The sequence below is a fragment of the Pundamilia nyererei genome, unplaced genomic scaffold, assembly GCF_000239375.1.
Source record: "Pundamilia nyererei isolate P.nyererei 1_Seehausen unplaced genomic scaffold, PunNye1.0 scaffold00092, whole genome shotgun sequence".
Classification (NCBI taxonomy): domain Eukaryota; kingdom Metazoa; phylum Chordata; class Actinopteri; order Cichliformes; family Cichlidae; genus Pundamilia; species Pundamilia nyererei.
Window position 1 is genome coordinate 1,074,117 of NW_005187493.1, and position 11,343 is coordinate 1,085,459.

Below are 11,343 nucleotides of genomic sequence, written 5' to 3' on the forward strand. Positions count from 1 at the left end.
ATGGGGAACATACTGTACATACATAAGCTACAATCATTATAGTGTGATGTCAGTAAAGTGTATTTGCCTGTCCCTGGCAGTTTGACAACCCTGACCCATTTTGACTCTGTTTAGAAGGTGGTGGGTTGAGCAGCTTTTGTAGTTTCTTTGAATCATGTTTCTGTCTTGGAAATAAATGTTCATTAAATTAAATCTGCAGTCAAGAAGATCTGTGGTTTAAAGTAGCTTCTCTAGGCTTCATCATTTCAGCATCCGATCATCTGCTGCTGAAATGTTGTCAGTGCAGCAGAGCATTAAACTCATCAGTGACTGCTGCAACTTTTAAGCAGAAAGAGGAAGTAACCTGTGGTATTTAATGATTTTTAATTTCTTAGCTGCGGGATTATGGCCACAGATAAGCTGGATGCGTACACTGGAGGTCTCTACTCTGAGTACCAGGAGGAGGCCTCCATCAACCACATCGTGTCAGTGGCAGGATGGGGAGTGGAAGACGATGTCGAATACTGGATCGTACGCAACTCCTGGGGAGAGCCATGGGTGAGCGATGCCAGATAGCTAATGAAATGTCCTCTCGTTGCTGTTTAATTTGCAGCCGGTTTTATCAAATCAAATGCATTTTCGCAGTCACAAATACAAGAATATTATTTCATTTGAGAAAGAAATCCTGTATCTGATTTCTTAAAAGAATGACTTTCTTATTTAAGTCTTGGCTTCTTTATTTTTGCCTTCAGGGTGAAAAGGGCTGGCTCAGGATCGTGACCAGTGCCTACAAGGGAGGAAGTGGCAGTAAGTACAACCTGGCAGTAGAGGAGGACTGCATGTACGGAGACCCAATCGTACCCAAGGACTACCTCTAGAGGAGCCCAGTGTCAGATTGTCGGCAGACACTCCGATGCCTTCCAAAGAAAAGCTTTTTGTGTTTTAATGTTAAGAAGGGAATAAGTTCAGGTTTGTCTTTTTTAAACCTAAATCATTATCAGGGTCTTCCAGCTGAATATCAAACTGTTTATGCCGATTCAAACTGTCTGATTACCACAGAGAGGTGTGCAGGCTGTTTTACAGATTTAAACTTTTAAAGGGTTTTATCAGAAAGAAGAATGACGCAAGTTTTTGTTCTGCAGAAAAATTCAGGCCATGCAACAGTCACCACAGTAAATAAAGAGGGTTTTTTGTAACCTACAGTATTGAGACAGCATAGGAAAGCTTTTAGTTTTAATTTGTAAATTCACAGTGATTCAGCCAAAGAACACAACTATCACACTTTCTGCTGCACTGCTCTGATGCCGAATGTTTGCAGTGTGTGGCATTACTGCTACTGACAATGTTGCACTACACAGGGAAGAATGCAAACACTGAAATAAACATACTTTGTGTGCCTTTGTGTGCAGTTTGAGTCAAATATAGATTCTTGTAATTTGTTTTATGATGAACACTTTGTACCCAAAATATTTCATTGTGACAGTTTGTTTTTAAACTGTACCAATAAACACTTCATCTGTCCTTTGAGTTAGAATGTTTCATAGAAACCTCTCAGGCGTTTTCTATTTTACCATCCACTGTCTTTACTTTAATACACACGCCATTAATTGACGTCAGTCAGGTGAAGATGATTTCCTCCAATACACAGTGATGATCTTTGGAAGATGCAGTTTGCCCAGTACATTTCAGAGGCTTCTGAAGTTTACTGAAAGAAGCTTTTTGCAAAATAAGTAGTCTTCATACCAGCAGATACACAAAAGGAGAAAAGGCACAGAAAGGTACAAACAAGTTTTCTATTAGTTAATTCAAATCAGTTCCATTTTATTTGTATAGTATCGAATCACTGTCGCCTCACGGCCCTTTATACCATCACCTGATTGAGTTTTCTCGTTTACAGAGAAAGCCAAACAATCGGGTGATTCCTTATGAGGAAGCACGTGGCGACAGTGGGAAGGAAAAACTGTCAGGTGGCTCGGCCTGGGTAAAGCTAGAGAGAGTGTAGGACCTGAGAGCAGAAATTAAAGTGAGTGGAAAATTCAGACTGAAAAGCAGATCTTGCATTTTCTATTAATGTGACAGACCTGCAAAGAATGAACTACATACCAACTGTAAATCAAGAGCCTGTGCAGGTGAAATGCACAGCCCGGTGAAGGCCTTTATCAGAAAGTTGCAGTTTCCTTCAAGCCATCTGAAGAGCAACATTCTTACACGCCAGCAGGGAAGATGTTGCTTCTCTTTGAACCCATGTTCATTTGTGAACACACATTTTTAGTGATAAAGATTAACAGATACAGATCCTCTCTCAGTGGTGAGTGCCTGTCTGCTGGTGTAGTCAGGTGTTTTAATACACCTGACTACACAGGTGCTGCTTCTCCTAAAGGAACACTTCCTCTACCATTTGTCATTGTTAGCCAATGGTAAGTATTTAGATAACTACAGAAGTGACATTTTTACAATTCTTAAGACAGTAAGGAGTGCAGAAAGGCTGTCAGCATACACAAAAGAAAAGAAAGGTAGAACTAAATATGTTTTAAAGAGGTCTAATTTGCATCGTTAAACAGTCATTGGTTCACTAGGACTTAGCAGGGGACCACTGATGCTAATGACCCCTAGCTTTAAAAAGAGAGAGAGGTCACAATACACCGAACCAGCTTACACAACCAGCTTCAAAGGCTTTGGTGATGTATTTTTGAGATTGTGAGTTCACTACCTCCAGTACTGTTTGCCTTGCAATTAGTATTTTAAATTTCTTAAATCTGCATCTGAGAAATATCTCGTATCATTAAAAGACGAAAGAAAACTATGAAAATTATAAGAACTAACCTGAAATCGTCAAAGTCAGCCTGGAAACAAACCGAAAACAAAAACTTCAAATAAAAGTGGTGTGTAATCACCTGCTTCAATTAAATATGCAGCTTTTGAGGTTTACAGATCTCCATATTAAAACAAACTCTCATGCAAATAAAATGCATGAGAGGGAGCTGATTATATTTACGCAGTCCGAGACTGTATGAAAAACAAAAACAGAAACAAGCAACCTTTTAAAGTTTATTTTAAAAGAGCTCAGACCAACATAAAATATAGAAAATCAAATATACAGGTAAAAAAAAGCAACGTTCAGCTGCATCGTCAGATAAATCTGGGTCATTACTTTCACACCACTCAGCCAGCTCAGCGACAGTCACATCTGCTTTCATGTTTCCTTAACAGAAACTAATTTCCACTTCACTTTGCCAAAATGAAAAATCCACCTCCAAGCTATGTGCTTCAGCCGCAAGCACCTGCTTATCAGATAACAGATCTTCCACCTCCTTTACGTCTCCCTTTTTGGGTGTCAATTCCACATCAGTTGATCATGATGAAGTTTGACTTGCAGTGGGCTGAAAAACAATCACCCACATGTTAGTGCTTCAGACGGATGAGAGCCCAAAGACTTCCTTTCATTTATTAAAGGAATAATAGACTTTCTATAAACGTTCCTTTCTCGCCACTTACCGATGAACTCAGCAACAGCGTCGTGTTCTCCATCTGTGCGGATCGTTCCTGCGATGCTGTCGTTCTCAAGGATCGGCAAGAAGAGTTGAACAAAGTCCGACGTATAGGGAGGCGCGATCACATCCAGCACCTTTAAAAGAAATATCTCACACTGAGCTCTGTTCACAAAGGTCTGATGTACTGAAACAGTGTCTTATTTCCACATTTACCAATTATAGAGCATCAACTTCAGGTGTTTTATGAAGATTCTAGATCAAATATACCAACTACTCGGGTAAAGACGTCACTATGCAATAACAGGAATGGAAACAGTGAACATTAATCTGTGCAAAGCTGAAATTGAACAAACAACAGGAGAACAGACCTGACAGGAAAGAGTGCACACATAAACCAGATTTCCATAAGCAGCTGTTACCTCAGTGACAAAATATCTAATGAGGGAGATATCTGTGTTGAGTTTCTCCAGACATTTGCGGATGTAGCTGACGACGGGCAGCACGTAGCCACGACTCAGCAGGTGAACCATTCGGTCCAGCAGAGTCTTCTTCAACTCCAACTGGAGGGGGAAATAAAACAAACACGCTGTCAGCTCAGAGCTACAACACACAGGCGTCTGTTAACAAGCTGGAATTAAAAGCATGCGAGGCACACAACGCCCACCTGCTCCATGACGTCCAGCTGAGAGTGCTCGGTCTCAAAGAGCTTGATGAGCAGTTGGAGGACCTGCGGGTGCAGCAGCTGGTGACACGTACAGATCTGTGCAGAGAAAATTTTAATGTTTGAACTTCAAGCTCCGCAAATTAAACACAATTTAATCTTTCATCTTGCAGCAGTGTCGCACCTCATCCAGTAAAGCTAAATGGACGGGGGTGTGGTCTGTTTGCAGCTGGAAGTACCGCGGCTCGGACACCGTCCAGTCCACCCACTTCAGAACTCCCATAGCAACCACTGGAAACCTGAACACACAGACAGTCAGTCAGTGTGGAAGTCTGGCTCTCAAACTCCGGTTTTACTTTAAGTACCAATATTTGAACCCTTCTGTACCGTATATACACACAATAGATTCTAATGGTATAAAACTAAATAATCATACATGTAAATAGATTTTTCATTTGCACATTTCTTCTGGTAAATCTTGGAAGCCCATCAGCTCGAGCTGGGCTGTATTCAGGCTTTGAATGATTAACTGAAGATCAACATATTAAAAATGCTGTTGCTTCAAGTTTCCCCTTTGTTTCTTCTTTAACACAATATACCTCCTACTCTTACTACAGACCTTACTCTACAACAATGAAAACATTATGACACACAAATCTGACTGTACGGGATCTGCTTCAAAATATTGAACTGTTTTCAGTGCCTATGAAAATATCAAAATTAACTGCACAGTCTGGTAACATCACTAGATTTGTTGCTTCAGAAAGAAAAACAGAGGTGAAAGTAACTACCATGGTGCAGTAAGCACTGAAAGAGCTGTATTCTAATAAATAACCTTGTTCATTTTCACTGATTAAAAGTGCATCTTTTCCTGGTAAAACGATGCTTAACAACCATTGCAACATGTCTCAATAACCCTTACACTCCTTTACAAAGATTCACTGCATAATGGGGTTAAGATTAGTGTGTTAGATGATAGAAGAGTCGCATTAGATACGATGAAACCAACTAACCAAGATTTCATATTTGAAAGCTCTTGTCAAACACTCACCTGATGCACTGGTACAAAGTGCCGAGCTCAGCAATCAGCTCTGTGGCTCCTTTGTTCTCATTGCAGCACAGGTTGTGCACGGTCTCAATAGCCTTAGAGGTTGACTTCAGCTCATCTTTATTAATGTTCACTCGCTTGTTCTGGAATTGGGATAAAATAAGCATATTTTCATTATTATATGATTTAAATTAACAATGCACACAGCATCATTGTTTTTTGTACCTTTTTCCAGGTCTCCACCACACTGGCAGCATAGGCTAAAATGTGGATGTATTTGTGTTTATGGTCTTGGTTGATCTTCGATCCAGGCTTGAAAAGCGACTGCATAAACAGGTCGAGAAAGGCTGGCACTCTGATCTAAAGACAAGACAGACAAGTGCTTAAATTCAGAGTGCTTTAGTTAGTAAACACTAGACATAAACAGCAGGAAGAATGTTCTGAACTCACCAGTTCGACAGGAGGAGGGTCCATGCTGCTAAACATCTTGAACAAAACTGTTATATCAGCAGGATTCAGGGCTCCTTTGGACAACATGGCGCCGAGAGCCTGGCAGGCTCGAGGGTAGGCTGCCGCTGTACCAAGCGCAAGGGTTATCTGACTGGCATCGTGACCTCTGCAATATAAGCCACCTTTATTGCACCGTTTTTATTACTCAAGCTCATCCACAAAACTCTAATCTCACAGTTAATCACATTCGCTTGATCACTTTGACCACATCCGTTGACAACGTTACCTCTCATGTGCAGACTTTTGCACCTCCTGGCCGATCCTGCGGACAGCTGAACCTCCCTGTTCCTCCTGAGCAAGGATGGACATCATTGCCTGGGCAAAGAGGTAGGTGTGCTCGCCGTGACACACCATTTTCTGTTGGAAAGAGTCGGGCGCAGCTCATCAGAGACCATTACTTACAGCACTTTTAAAAAAGTGGCACATAGAGACAAAAAGATACATATTTTACAGATCTTTGATGGTTGACAGAACAGACACGCAAAGTAATCCTCACAGCAAATTCGGGCAGGTTCTTCTCCAGGTTTTCTTCTCCTCCGTCTAGCAGCGTGGCCAAAGATGTTCTCAACACCCGAGAGAAAACTTCCAGCTGTTGGCAGGCTGTGGACACGCTGGTGATCTCGCCCTGGTAACCTGCATCTGAAATGAGCTAAACAAACACAAACACAATACTGAAAAGAAGCAGTGACAGTCCAAGTCATCAAGCTGCAAAAATGTATCAAAAAAAAGAAGAAAAATGATTCTATTAAGGTGAATTTTCATAATCGTGTGAATTACAATTACAACAATACACTTACTGACCATGTTTTTAAGTGCACCTGTTTAGCTGCACATTAACAAAAATAACTAATGAGTCAAACCCATGCAGAGCCAGACTGATTTACTGGCAGGCCTACATTACCTTTTCTGCTGATCTATTGGTATTGGCATTAACTGTTGCATAGTTTGTCCACCGGAGGGCCCTCTGCAACTTCCCTGCTGCCAATACTTACATGGGATCTCACTAAAACAAAATCTAACTGACCTAAGAAGAGTTGGACAGAGCATATACAAATAAATAAAAAAAACTACACATAAAAAATAAAACACAGATAAATCTGTCTGTGTTTCATGTGTCTGAAAAAAATTAGATGCAAATGTCTCTGAATATCTGATTCTTAAATCGGTCATACAAATCATATCAGTCACATGGCAGATCAGTGTGTGTAGACATGATCAAGGCAACCTGCTGAAGATTAAACGAGCATCAGAATGAGAAAGAAAGTTGATATAAGTGACTTTGAACGTTGCACAGGATCAATGTGGACCAAAATCTGAGGAATTTTCCCAGCATGAAGAATTAAGGCAGTTCTGCTCCAAGCAAAGTGTCCCTAATAATGTGTCCAATGAGTGTAAACCACAAAGACAGAACATCAGAAACAAATTTAAAGTTAAAATCTTTAACTTGACTCTTTCTATTGGTTAGTTTGTGTTCATGTCCTAATCTTCAGCTCCTGCTGCTCTTACTGTTTCCACAGCTACTACTATACCTTTACAGTGAAGTTGAGCATCAGGCAATCTGGGTGAGCCTCCGCCAGCTTATAGAAGAGATCTCTCCACGTTGTGTGCGCTATCATCTGCTCAAGCCAAGCAGGAGTCTAAAAGGGCAGGAGACTGGATTAGTTTGGTTTCTCTGAGCTTCAGTTAGATTTAAAATCACTCATTAAATTATGAAGCACAACACGCCCAAGGTTTCTCACCACTTTTATTTGTCATATGTGTAATTACCCCGGGTGTTTAGAGATCTCACCTCTCCCTCAACGGTGAAGATGGAATCAGCTTTCTGGGGGTCAAAGTGTTTTATCAGAAGACTCTTGAGGTGATTTTCTACTCGTTCTTGGACCTGTGCAGGCTCCACACCTGAATAATTACATTACACATTAATGAAAAGCCATCAGTAAGACAAATTAAAAATAGCTTTCTGACACAACAACAGTAAGACGAGTAGTCTGACAGGTACCCATCTGGATGAGCCACTCAGCCAGCAGATTAACAGTCTGAGCCACGGCAGAGTAATTTTCAGAGAGAAGCTGGATGACATGTTCTGGAGAGCCACCTGCTTGAAAATACCTGCAGAAACAACATGGTTGTTAATCAATAAATGTATTTTTAACAAAACTTATATTACATTTACATGAGAGTGCAGACACTTACGTTTTGAGGGTGCTGAAGATAGCAGGCTCCATGATGTAATCCCTGCTGGAGAATTTCTCCAGGCAAGCTTCCTGGATTTTCCCATCATTTTCTCCTTCACCGTAACCATCCTCCTGAAATACACAGTGATGCAGATGCTTCTAAAGTGATTCATCTATCTTGGGAATAATAAGTAATACTCTGGTTCTCATTTGCATATAGTGACGTATTATGGTGTAGCTACAAGGTAGAGGAGAATCGACAGGTGCTATACAAGATGTTATTATTAGACTCTGAGCAGGTTTCCTAATAATCATCCAAGTTAAAAGACACAGATATGTAGACATCAGGTTTGTGCTTCAGTTCAGTAACTAAGCAGAAGTTTCGCTTAAAACACACAGCTCTAACAATTTGAGCTTATTTTCTTGTCTCTTCTAGTTGAATACAGGTCTATGTGACTATCACCTTATCCTGATTTACTACTGTTTGAAAAACATGCACACTAAAAACGGAACAAGGTGGCATATTGAAGGCAAACTTAACTTCTACAGTCATAGTTTATATATGAGGACATAATAAAAACCATCCGTTCCTAGAAGTGACAATCACCAGACACTGCACGATGCGTTATCACAATACTTCACTCACGATGTTGATTACACACACACAGCTTCTTCTTCTTCTTCAGGGTTTAATGGCAGCTGGCATCCTTGTACATGCAGTGCTACCATCTTCTACTTCAGTCCGTTATTACGCTCTTAAATTCTACTACTTATTCTTGCGTCAAAGCTTCAAACAAGCATCGACTATTAAATCAGCCGTCGACGATCTTGATAGTCGACGTAATCGTGACTAGTCGACCAATCGTGGCAGCCCTAACTGGCAGTTTGCTGCTCTGGAGAATTCAGGTGTCTCTGTTCCCCAGAAAACCCATCCCATCAAATTCACCTCAAAGTCAGAGCATGCCATGCTCAGAAAAACTGCAAAAACCCAAGAACTACATCTCAGACTCTACAGACTTCAGTTATCATGTTAAAGGTTAAAGTTCGTGGTGGAGGGCTGATGATTTGGACTCGTTTTGCAGCCACAGGACCTGAGCGTCTTGTAAACATTGAGTCAACTATGAGCTCCTCGGTATACCAAAGTGTTCTAGAGTCAAATGGTCCAACAGCTAAAGCTTGGCCCAAAGTGGGTCAATTTTTATCATGTCCTGATTTACAAAACCTTAGAATTGACACAGGTGCGATTTCTCCTTTGTAACCACGACTGTGTGAACACTATCAAAACAGTCGATTCTGTTTTCTGTTGTTCCAAATCAGAGATAAAATATGTTTTATCAATTTATTTTATCAGATATTTTAGTCAGAAATAAAACAAACTTGAACCTATAGCGAGTTGATCACCAGTTTGTAACATGAACATGAAGCAGCTGTGTCGTTAGTTAGCCTGCAGCTGGCTAACAAAGCCAGAGTTTAGACTATACAATGCATCTTTAGAGTACCGGAAGCACTTGTCTCAGCACATCAGCTCTTGTATTAAAGATAACGAGGGTCTGACAATTAATCATCAGCTGCTGTGACTCCAGCGATGCTAATGCTGGCTAGCTAACAGAGAGCCAAACAGCAACAAGTCGCGATCTCACCATGCTACCCTCCGTGCCTTCCCAGTCTCCGGAACCGCTGTAATATTCCTCGTCCATGGTCACGGGGAAAGCAGGGACGTTGGTAACCGCTGCAATAACACACCTGTTGTATTTAAATCATGCACTGACTCGTTTAACTGCAGAAACCGGGCTGACAGTCAGCTTAGCCAGCAAGCTAACAACAACACAGGGGGAAAATGGCGAGGCTGTAGGCCACGCCCCCATTCGTGGGATCTCTCCCTGAGTTTAGACTTTCAGGCTCAAACCGATTGGAGTTTCCTTTGTTTAGTACTTAAAATGGTAAACTTTTGCAAGGAAAACTGGAAAAGGGTGCAGTGATTTATTTAAACTTTAAAAACATAAATGGAAATACAACATATAAGGGAAAAACTGAGTTTGTGCAATGCTAATGAACTCGAAAGCCACTATTTGGTACAATCACTGGAATCTCAGATGTCTTAGGCAAGCTTTCTCATAATTTTTTAAGTAGTCTTTAGGAATAGTTCTGCAGCCTTCTTGGTTTAACAAACAAAAAAAACCCCATTCCTTTGAAAATGGTCAGGTAAAAAGAAGACATTCAGAAAGCTTTGTGAAGTATTGCTCAAGAGCACTTAAAAGAAATAAAACAATAGAAACTCTGGCTTCTTGTAAACAAAATATAAAGAAATGAGGAGTGATTAAAATATTTGCATAGTACTGCATGTGACCAATTTATCTTCAGGTAGACCTTTGTAAAAACCAGAGGAATGTTTACTATTTACTTCTTACTAATATAAACTAAGTAGTTCATATAATTAGCACAACTGTTTAAGGCATTTCTGAAGGCACTAAAAGTCCACATATTACATTTTGCACATTATAACCGACAGCAGGACTGTCGAGTAAAATAGCATTAGACCAACAAAAATGATCTCTTAGATTAGTGAAAATATGTTACAGAAGGTGCAGATGGTAAAGCTTTACAGGATGTGAAAATAGTTTCTTTAGATTTGCATGCATGCATTACAGAGGCCTAAACTATTTTAAGTGTGCACTAAGTGAGTCTGTCAAAACTGAGAGTATCCACGTCCTGCCTTGTCTACTTTAGAGAAGAACACAGACTGTCTGGGCTGAGTTACCAGAATTTCTTCTGTAATTTTACACATTTCTTAAAATTTAAGCCCAAAGTATAGCACTGAAAGATTTCTTTCATTTCCTCCAGCAGAATTTCTATATCATGTGGAAAATGTAGGATATACTGTCAGAATAGTACTTCTTTTTCTTATATTAAACTATTTCAGGGGTTAAAGGTGCAGGTAATCGTCATTTACAACAATAGAAAGGAGGGTTTCAGTGGTCTGGCCGGTTTAAGATCAAAGTGGGCTGTATGTGGCCCTTGATAAAAAAAAAAAAACGAAAAAAAAACGAGTTTAACATCCTTGTGAGGTCAGTTCCTTCATCCTAACTATGCAAATTCTCATGACCATTGATCAACAACCACTGATCAAGGCCCACTGATGAAAGGCCATGAGTACCATTCACAGAGAGTTGGGGAATGGACGATGTAATTTATGCCTTTACTTTGACGCCCTCTATTGGTCATATACTACATTGCAGAAATTAGTACTTTGTTTTTAATTCTGAAAGATTGGTTCAGACTCTGCTGAAAACGTGCATAGATCACTCTTTTTTATTATTATAATTCATTCAATAGAATAAATAAATCTGGTGGAGACTCCATCCACATGTTGTTCAGTAAGACCACCCGTGATGTATACCTGTTGGCTCAGCCATCAGACTCATGCACAACTCCTCTCCTCTTTGGGCAGCAGCCTTCTTACCTGTATCTTGTAGCATACTG

At 40.3% G+C, this 11,343-nt stretch overlaps 2 protein-coding genes across 2 annotated transcripts; one reads left to right on the top strand and one right to left on the bottom strand.

Moving 5' to 3' along the window:
• On the top strand, positions 1–1,500 carry ctsz (cathepsin Z). The gene is made up of 3 exons (XM_005739662.1): positions 1–14; positions 375–537; positions 732–1,500. Exons 1-3 carry the CDS (start codon positions 1–3, stop codon positions 855–857), a joined length of 303 nt encoding a protein of 100 aa, XP_005739719.1. The 3' UTR covers positions 858–1,500.
• A 1,543-nt stretch (positions 1,501–3,043) lies between these two features.
• Positions 3,044–9,738, bottom strand: nelfcd (negative elongation factor complex member C/D). The gene is made up of 15 exons (XM_005739506.2): positions 9,504–9,738; positions 7,883–7,995; positions 7,689–7,798; positions 7,479–7,588; positions 7,219–7,326; positions 6,186–6,338; positions 5,916–6,046; positions 5,630–5,795; positions 5,405–5,539; positions 5,183–5,322; positions 4,316–4,430; positions 4,135–4,230; positions 3,890–4,030; positions 3,475–3,604; positions 3,044–3,359 (listed from the first exon to the last, which is right to left on the bottom strand). Exons 1-15 carry the CDS (start codon positions 9,558–9,560, stop codon positions 3,325–3,327), a joined length of 1,740 nt encoding a protein of 579 aa, XP_005739563.1. The 5' UTR covers positions 9,561–9,738; the 3' UTR covers positions 3,044–3,324.
• Positions 9,739–11,343: the final 1,605 nt, after the last annotated feature.

What these genes read in the sequence shown, in the direction of transcription:
- nelfcd (XM_005739506.2), bottom strand. Translation starts at nt 9,560, where the DNA reads ATGGACGAGGAATATTACAGCGGTTCCGGAGACTGGGAAGGCACGGAG. An exon ending in CAAAAGTCTGCACATGAGAG is followed by an intron (nt 5,796 to 5,915) that starts GTAACGTTGTCA and finishes CTTATATTGCAG; the next exon opens with AGGTCACGATGCCAGTCAGA. An exon ending in ATTTAGCTTTACTGGATGAG is followed by an intron (nt 4,231 to 4,315) that starts GTGCGACACTGC and finishes TTCTCTGCACAG; the next exon opens with ATCTGTACGTGTCACCAGCT.
- ctsz (XM_005739662.1), top strand. An exon ending in ACTCCTGGGGAGAGCCATGG is followed by an intron (nt 538 to 731) that starts GTGAGCGATGCC and finishes TTTTGCCTTCAG; the next exon opens with GGTGAAAAGGGCTGGCTCAG.